The sequence below is a fragment of the Chenopodium album genome, chromosome 25 (assembly GCF_948465745.1).
Source record: "Chenopodium album chromosome 25, dcCheAlbu1.1, whole genome shotgun sequence".
Taxonomy (NCBI): Eukaryota; Viridiplantae; Streptophyta; class Magnoliopsida; order Caryophyllales; family Amaranthaceae; genus Chenopodium; species Chenopodium album.
Window position 1 is genome coordinate 28,007,063 of NC_137858.1, and position 9,818 is coordinate 28,016,880.

The window sequence follows — 9,818 nt, forward strand, 5'->3', positions numbered from 1 at the left end:
TGCCAAAATCAATTGGGGGTGTGCCAAAATCATTTCCCCTAAACCATCTATTGAAATAGTACACTTGGTCGAACAACACTATTCCTTCAGTATCCCACTTTTTCTATCTTGAAAAGTGTGTGTATTGCCTATGCCTATGTCACTTTGTCTCTTCTTAAACATATAGTAAGATTCTTCTTCATCCTTATTACATTTAGAAGTGTTTGTTAAAAATGTAAGTTCAATTGTCAAGTACAAATGATTAAACTATAATCTATTTTAGCATGACCATGCATTTTCACAATTCTCTCACTTAAAGAGATTTTGCTGCCAGCAAAGACATATCCCAAATTTGAGGTATTTTGGATATTCATAAGGAGATGTGAAATTATTTAGAAGAGACAATTTAAATGCAAAATCGATGAATTTAACATAAATAAACCGAATTTCTGAATAATTTCTTTTAATGTAAGAAAAGCATAGGTTATTAATGTTGTTACTTGATGATCATTAATGTAGTTTATCTAATTAGAATAAAAAAACTTCCGTGTCTAAAGAATTGCATACTTTCATATTCACACTATGTTTGGATAGAAATTGTGGAGAAATTAGGTAGGGGAAAAGTGACGGATATACTCTCATTTAGAGAAGAGATAGGGTAAGGAAAGAGAAAAGAAATAGGACTCATTTTCCTTTCCAATTTAATTAACCAAATTCCTCCATTTTTGGAGAGATTTGGATGGGAAAATGGAAGATTACTCTCTCCCTCCCCTCACCTTCCTTTCCCTTCCCCCTTTTTCCTTCCCCTTCCTTTCCCTTCACTATTGTCATCCAAACATAGTGAACACAAATTATTTTGCTTTATACGAAAAGTGTGTCAACTAAATAAAGATGAATGCGCATCATTGATAAAGTCAATCATTTAAAAATAAATTAGCATCTTAAAGATGAAAATACAACTATGTAGTGAACTGAATTTACAAAGAAATATACTCAAATGTCAGGCATGTAGCCACTTTTCACCACCTCCTAACCAGAGAAGTAAGCAGCTGCAGCACAAAACATCACTTACTTCGTATTAGTAGCATTATATAGGCCCCAGAATAAAAAATAGAAAAAATACATGGGAATTATTTAATTGCTCTTATTTTAATTTAACACTGTTTAAAAGTTTTTATCTTGGGAAACGTGCAAGGGATTTTGTTGCTCAAAATAAGAAACGAAGGTAGTATATACTAATAACAAACTAGTATGGAGTATATACAACATACCACCCCTAAACAATAGAGAAGTTATGCTACAGTTCGTAACAAAAACGACATAAAAATTGCTGTTTCCTCAATCAACTTTACTTGAGCGATGCAAAAAAAAAAAGCTTGCTCCTTTAAGCTTTGGAATAAAACATATTCTCCTATTTACCATCCATGAAAGATAAGGGCATAGATTTCAATTGTTATCCAAAATAGCGATTTTACCCTTGCTAAAGCCACTACCTGAAGTAGTGATATTGCCACCATATTGGTCATGTAGGGCCTTGTAGGCTAAAAACCGAGGTTTAAAATCGATTGATTTATACTAGTTAAGAGACGGGCTGTGTGCAACAAGCCAACAACCAGTGTCTTTGATCGCCTTTAATGTAAATCGTAAAACAAGCAAAGACACCCCTTATAATGAATAAAAAGCAATCACTACAACAATATGTAACCAAACCAACCTCTTTGCTTCCAACTTTAAAGTGAGAAAACATAAATCACCACCTGAACTTTATGAGTTATGACTATTAGCCACATAGCCCAAGTGCCCAATCAGGTAATCATTAGCAGTTTAACATGCTTTAGTACAGAAATTTTCGTTGAAATTAATGCTCAAGGACTTTTACACTACTGGCTACTCAATTTATTGGAGTAACTTATCATGTTTATCAAATATTTAAGAGCTCAACAAGGTGTTAATTAAAACTAATGTCTGTTCAGAAGATACATGAAACTTAACATGATAGTGACATATTTTTCCATTTGAAATAGCTAACAAAGTTTATGTACGGGAAGTGTTTCATACCTCAAACAGTTCGAATGGACTTCCACGTCTGTACATATCATCTTTCTTGTTCTTGCCACTAGGAAGAATCTGGAACAAGAGTGTCCTCCAACCAATTAGCAGAACTGCAGTACTTCCTAGAGTCACCAAAATAAAATTGGTGGGAGGAAAATGTGATGAAGTTAATGCGCGTATACCCAATCCCATCTGCCAAGGGTAAAAAGAAAAAAGCAATGAGAAGCAGAGAGTGTAGAGTAAATCCATAATACTCAATGATTAAAAACTTAATTACTTAAATGTAATAAATTAATACATTCAAAATACTAGAACTCTAGAGAAAACATGAACATGCATCTTTAAATTCTAGCTACACTTTCCAACTATGATTCTCCAGGTCAATTACAGCACTTTAGCAGTCTCCAAAATCCTTCTTCAGCCAACTCTCCCCTTTTTTAGTATTTTGTATTAATTTTACTGCCTGCTTCAAGAAGGACTAAATAAATTGAAGATGTAAGGGATTCATGGTGAAACAGCAGGAGGGGTGGTGATAACTACTGTAAAATGTTGCATGTTGATTTCAATATGACTTCAACATTAAAGCAACTGCTAACAAATGAACAAAAATTAGCATCAATATTCAATACTGCGATGAACAAACTGAGCAAAAACCATAAGCTATGGGTGGTACTAACACCTCCTATTACTCAGACAGTCAGACTCAATAATAACCTTACCATATCAATGTCTGACACAAATCCAATATAATTATATGGTGCTTAAAAAATAATTGGAAAATGTAGAAAGCTTTCTAGATCCATGCTGGATACTGCTAAACAGTCCCAATACTTCTGAAGTATCTCTGTAAAATTGGTGGCACCAATGAAATGTTCCAAGGAATGCATCGAAAGATTACAGGAACCAATATAAAGCTGATCATCTTACTTTAAAGCAAATAGAACTTTTACATGCATTGCTAATAGAACAGAATACAGGCACCTCATGAATGAGTATTGATGAAAACCTAAGGATATGTTGCAGAATCTGTATTCCCTTTCTCTAAGCCACCAACACCTGATGCTCAATCAGCACCGCTACCTTCCTCACCGCCACCGCCCCACCACTGCTACACCCCAACCCATTAGTACGGTGCACCACCCACCAATCCACCACCTCTCCACCAGAAAGCCCCACTGCCCCACCACCATAGCACCTCAACCCACCCCGAAACTTCCCTCACCCATCCCCAACCAACTCAATCCGCTTGAAATCACCACCACCCACCTCTAAACCACCGTTTTGCACCCCAAAACCACCATCACTTACCCTAAATACCACCATCACCTAGCTTGAAACTCCCCCACCAACCCGGAAAGCCCCCAACCACCCCGAAAATAGCCCTTACCACCTTGAAAACTAAACTTTACCAGCTTAACAATCATCAACAACCACCCAAAACTCAACCTTAAATATTTGGTGAAAAAATTAAGAGAAAAAAAAAAAACCTTATTTTATCATCAATTGTAGCTTTAAATAGTCACATTCAACCATGAAAGGTTCAGATTTGAAGTTAATATTCAAATTTGACCTTTCAAACCTTAAACATGACCAACAATGGAGATTAAATAATAAGAGAGAGAATGCAGTAAAACATGGAGGGACAACAAGGTTGAAGAAGGTGCTGGCAGTCGCGGTGTAGAGGGGAGGGAAAGGGGTGGTGGTGCCAACGTGGAGGGCTGCAAGACGCCTAAGGGTGGTGGTGGAGGAAGTAAAGGAGAACGGGTGAGAAGAGGAGGTAATAATATTGATTCAAAACATTACTCCTCAGTATGCAAGGGTATTTCGGGTTTGTCAAATGTCTAATGTCCAAATGTACTTGAGCTACGCATGCAAGAAATAGAAGGTAAGTGTCGACCCGGGAATGTCCTTATGACACTCTAAGTCGGTGAATGGTCTTTCTAGAGAGAGAAAGTCGAGAGAGAATGAAAGATTAGAAATAGTTCCCCATCATTAATCATTGGCTGCTATTTATAGATTGTACTTTGTGGCAAAGATGTAACTAATTAGACAAATAAGGGTGAGCTCAGTATGATTAATCGATGATTAAGGATGGTGAGCTGGATTATGGAAGGTTATTTTTGTCATTTGAGTCACATTGGGCTTAGGACATGGATTATGCCCAGAAAGATATCATCCAAACAACATGTAATATCAAAGGGTGCTGCTTTCCTTCCCTCTCTATCCCTTTCTTGATTCCATTCCTTTACCCCATGTGAACCAAACGGCACTTATTAGGCTCCTTTCCTTATTCCTAACGCACACATTCCCTAAACTTCTTCCATCTAGACCTAACTATTAGGCAAGTTGGGTCAAAAAAGGGTCATTGTATATTGGGCCAAAGTAAGTCGGGCGCTTCAAGTTCAATAGTGGGTTGTGAATGGACATGCATGAAATAAGCACGGAAAAAGAATAGAGGAGAAAGACAAAAGTAATTACACGTGAATACTGAATATGAAACTATAAATGTAATTATATTTATACAATACATGTGAATATGAATGTTTTTACATTTTGCATCATTAAGGGATCCTTTTATCCTCGTATATATTAGAAGAAATAAGGGAGAGAAGTATTGGATGGAAAGACTAGGCTATGCCAAATGATCTAGGGTTTTGGTCAAGGTGAAAAGGTTTATATTAGATGGGGCATTTAATAAACATGGTCTTTATTGGACAAGGTCAATAAAAGGTCAAAAGTTTAGCCAAATATACGGTGAACCACTTTTGACCTTATACATGTAATTATTTTTACAACACCTATTTTTACAAAAGAAATTACATGTTTCTATTCACATAGTAATGCGTATTAGTGCAAATTTTGAATCAGCTTCACTGATTAAGCAAACAATTACTAGGAATGAAAATTAAAGTTTAAGGGGGCGTATTGAAAACCATAAACTTTAAATTAATTAGGGAATAACTATTATTAGATTGCTAAGGTTAGAATTTGATTAAATTAGTATGAGATTGATGATGAGAACAATTTTCATCCTCTATATCTTTTGTGAAATAGAAGTTATATGTTGTGTTTAATATCATTGAAATATGTGAAGTAAGAAAAAAGAATAAGAGATATAAGAATTTGAAGTTTTATATGTGAAGAATATATATCAAAGAGAAGTGTATTATTTATACAGGGTTATAACCTAGTTTTATACCTCCATGTTATCCTTATTATTATTTGAGTTCAATTCGTAAATTGTGTAACTCCTACATATTTAATATGTCTACTAAATCAGATTTAATTAAGTGAATAACCTGACTTATTTATTTAATATTCTTCCACCAATTAACTAACCCAATGTGATTTATCTTTCTTCATTTTCCCGATTCAACAAACCATACTTTATCTTCATCTTCCCCAAATTTTTTATCCCTTTATCTCTCTTCATCTTCTTTAAGATCTTCATTCTCTCTCTTCAACTTTCATGTAATTGAACCCGACAATAGTATACGGCTAATTTTTCGTGGTGGCTTCTATCAATTTGTGGGTTTGAATTATGAGAGTGGTGATGGGTTGGAAGGGTGTTTCGGAGAGGGTGGGGGTGGTTCCATGGTTCATACGGTAGGTTTGGGTCTTTGTATTTATGGGGGTTTTTGGAATGATTCTAATGTAGTCATATGTGTTTTGACTACCACAATTTTCAAAATGGACGGCTGAGATTATTTGTTTTTTGATTTACTTTTAATTAGTAATTTTAATTAAAAATCATTTTTAATTATTTTAAATATATTTTTAATTTCCAGAAAATTATTTTACAGTACTTTGAATTCTTTTATTTATTATTAATCAAATTAAACAATAAAACAAAATTCAAAATTACATATTGTTCATGATGTGCATCATTTCTCAACCAAAATTATAAATCCGCGATCATTAATCATGATACACATTAATTCGTTTCGTTTACAGTGTGTTTCTTCTATCAATCACTGCTCATCTGTCATAAATCTAATGGTTTTTTGAGTTTTTGAAACTTTTTGAAATAAGAGTTCCTATTCGATTACTTAACAAGTATAAGAATTCTTAGATTGACAAAAACAAAGATAAATCCACGATTGTTGACCTATAATGTTAGTCGATAGGTATAACGATGGATTTATCTTTGTTTTTGTCAACTAAGAATTCATATACTTGTTGTGTCGAATTGGAACCCTTATTGCAAAAAAAAATATAAAATAAAAAATAAAAAAAAAATAAAAAAAAAAATAAAAAAATTCTATGACATATGAGAAGCGATTATTAGAAGAAACACGTTGTAAACGAAACGATTTAATGTGATTATTATGATTATTAATCAAGAGATATAAGATGGGTGGTTAATTTTGGTTGAACAATGAAGAACAATGAAGCTTGAGAGAAAGAGAAAGCTTTGAATGAAGCTTAAGAGAAAAAGAATAAAAGCTTTGAGTGAAGCTTGAGAGAAGAGAAAGAGTAAGACTTTGAGTGAAGTCTTGAGTAAGAAGAGAGATCTTTAAGGGAAAATCTCGAGCTGCAACTATTAAAAGGAATAGTTGTTGGGAATATGAGTTCATTGAGGAATTCGTTAGGCTCTAGTTCCGTACAAGATGTAACGTTGGCCTATTTTAGTGGAATGTTTTGAGTCAAAATCCCTTGGGGTCGAGGCTTTTCACTTCCTATTTGGCCTAGAAAGTTTTCCTCGTAAAACCTCTCTTGCACAATTTCTCTATTTGCGTTAAGTTTCTTTTAATTTCGCAAAAAGTGACAAGCAAGCTCCATACTTCAATTTACCCCCCCCCCCAAGGTAGTATTTTATCTAAATAAAAACTTGGTTGGGTAGGAAAGGTGGGGTACCTTGGCAAGGTGGACAGGTGTGAAGGCAGAGGTTCGATGGCTTGGCTAGGTGGGTGGTGAAGGTGGTGGTACAGTTTTGTTTTGTTTTCTTTTAAGCGAGGATTTGGATTTGATTAATTATTAATGACATACCTTTCACTTTCTTAAACAACATTAAAGGTTTTTTGACTTAAAGTGTGTGCAAGACCCCAAAGTTGCACATAATTTTTAACGAAGGTAGTATTCACATAAAATATGCAAGTGACAATCTCTAGCAGTCACATCTTAAGAATAACTCTTGAAAGATTCACCGTAGGACTGATGTTGCTATAAATTTAATGAAAATCAAATGTAGATTTTCGCATCACTCTGATATAGTAATGATTTTCAAAATATGTGAGACTAATTAATAAATATCCATGAATATGTGACTGAAGATGATTTTCTATGTTATTCAATTGGTAATCTTTTGTCACATATGAAGGCCAACATAAATCCGTTAAGTGTTATTATATGCTAAATTCTATTGTGAGAGTTCACAAATTTGTGAATAAATCGTGTGAAAAAATTCAACTTTCAATAAATATAAGATATCATCAAAACATGGAGCTCTGAAACATACTCAATAAAATTTCATCATAAAAGAGGGGACAAGGACAATAGATTTGTATAGTTAAATGAAAGACAAAATGATATAAATTTTTACTGCGAATTTGCATGCATTTAACTAAATTATGAGAAGAAAAGAAAAAAAAAAAAAAAAAAAAAAAAAAAAAAACTAAATTATGAACAAGCAACTATCTAAACATTACACTACAACAAGATTTGATAACACTAAAATGACTAATATCACCTTCCAAAGAGCTAAAATGTTTCATATCAGCAGTATGAAGCAGAAGAAAGTATAAAGGTAAAAATCAGACTTACCGGTATACCTACGGCCCAAGACTTGGCAGCAGCAGCAACTGCCTTATTCAAACCATTCATCCCTCGACCATCCTCACTGTACCCTCCAAGGAAGTATGCACTTAGAAACCATCCTACATCACATATAAACACTCTAGTTAAAACCAAATTATCTAAACACTTCAAATGACAAATGTTATTCAAAATTTTACAAACCAGCAATAAAAGGGTCAGCAGTGCGCAATGTTTCAGCCTCGAAAACAGGGAATCCATGGCTAAACCTTCCAATTGCAGCAAACAAGAGTATTGCCAATACATCCCCACCAGCTAATAACGCAACTTTCCTGAATATAATACAGCACAAATTAAAAAATAAAAAATAATGCTGATTTTCGCAACATATTCAATACACATTAAAGGTTTAAAAGGCATAATAAAAACATGATAAAATAAAAATTGCTGAAATTTTCTCAATTAAATCAATAAAAAACAATCAAATTATAATAAGACAATGCTGCAACAAATTCAATATGAAGAGGAACCCAGTACGAATTCTGCCATTAGCAAAAAAAACCCCACCAAAATTTAAAATAAAAAAAGTAAATAACCAAATGAATTACCCCCATTTTTGAAAGGGGAAGAAGATGAAGGATTATCAAATTATAATAATACAATACTGCAACATATTCTATAAGAAGAGAAACCCAGTATGAATTCTGCCATTAACAAAAAACCCCACAAAAAATTAAACCAAAAAAGTAAGTAAATAAATGAATTACCCCCATTTTTGAAAGCGGGAAGAAGAAGAAGGCTTATCAAATTGAATAACACCTTCAAGAGGAACAGAATCAGGGCCAACAAAAACGGTGTCGTTATCAGGAAGGGATTGCTTGGTAACAGGAGAAGATGAATCGGATGATTTGGCAACAAAACGAGGAAATCGAAGGGTGTGTTTGATTGAATTTGATTTGAGAGTGCGTTTAGAGAAAAGGGTTGCAGTTGGATTAATGTGGGAAAATTTGAGAGTGTGTTTAGAGGTAACAGAAGATGATGAAGTGCAGCAGCTGCAGCATCTGCTGCTACTGTTGGGAAGGGAGGCCGGTGCTTGGCTAAGTACCAGCATTTTGGTTTTCCAGCTTCTTTTCAAGGTTGAAGCTCACCTTGTGTTTTTCAAAATTGGAGTTGGAGAAGAGGATTTAGCGGTTGGGAATTGGATTACATATGGCAATAATCAAGGGGTAATCCTGCGCCCAGCACCGTGCTTTGCACCGCATACGGGTTAAAAGCCAGGTTCACTCCACGTTAAATAATATAATTTCAATTCAGGAAAAATAAGTTCAATTCAGGAAAAATAATTTCAATTCATTAAAAATCAGTAAATGTAAAGAAAAAATATAATAGATATTCAATAAAAAAAAAATCAATTTAATGAAAATAATTTCAGTTCAATAAAATTAATTTAAGTTCAGCAAAAATAATCTAAGTTAAGTAAAAATAATTTCAGTTAAGTAAAAATAATTTCAGTTCAATAGCAAGAATCTAAAGGAAATTTTCACAAGAATAATCCAACCTTTGCCTCGTTCTCCTAAAATAATTCAACCTTTTTGATTAACCCTGAATAAAATAAATTCAGTAAAATTAATTTCAGTTCAATAAAAATAATTTAAGTTGAGCAAAAATAATCTAAGTTAAGTAAAAATAATTTCAGTTAAGTAAAAATAATTTCAGTTCAATAGGTTCTACAAGGAAGGCCGAACGATTACGTGTTACTTAAGAAGGTGGTTTGATTCTCTCTCCTCCTTTCTCTCTCCAAAACCCTAGCCTCCATTGTTGATTTTTGAAGGGGCTTCCATCGATTTTAATCGGTGAAAAGCCCCAATCCTTGTTTCTTTATTATTTTTTTAGGTTTATAATAATGCTTCCTCCTTTAGGGAGGAACTTTTCTCCCTCGAAAGAAAGGGGTTCCGATCTCCTTCGAAAGACAAGGGTTTTTCGACCTCCTTCGAAAGACAAGGTTTATCTCCTCTTTTCGAGGGAGAAATTTC

At 33.9% G+C, this 9,818-nt stretch overlaps 1 protein-coding gene across 1 annotated transcript; it reads right to left on the minus strand.

Moving 5' to 3' along the window:
• Positions 1 to 884: 884 nt before the first annotated feature.
• Positions 885 to 9,005, minus strand: LOC145614590 (uncharacterized). Its single transcript, XM_081669649.1, has 5 exons — positions 8,553 to 9,005; positions 7,990 to 8,117; positions 7,795 to 7,907; positions 2,038 to 2,223; positions 885 to 1,028 (listed from the first exon to the last, which is right to left on the minus strand). Exons 1-5 carry the CDS (start codon positions 8,894 to 8,896, stop codon positions 999 to 1,001), a joined length of 801 nt encoding a protein of 266 aa, XP_081525775.1. The 5' UTR covers positions 8,897 to 9,005; the 3' UTR covers positions 885 to 998.
• Between the last annotated feature and the right edge of the window lie 813 nt (positions 9,006 to 9,818).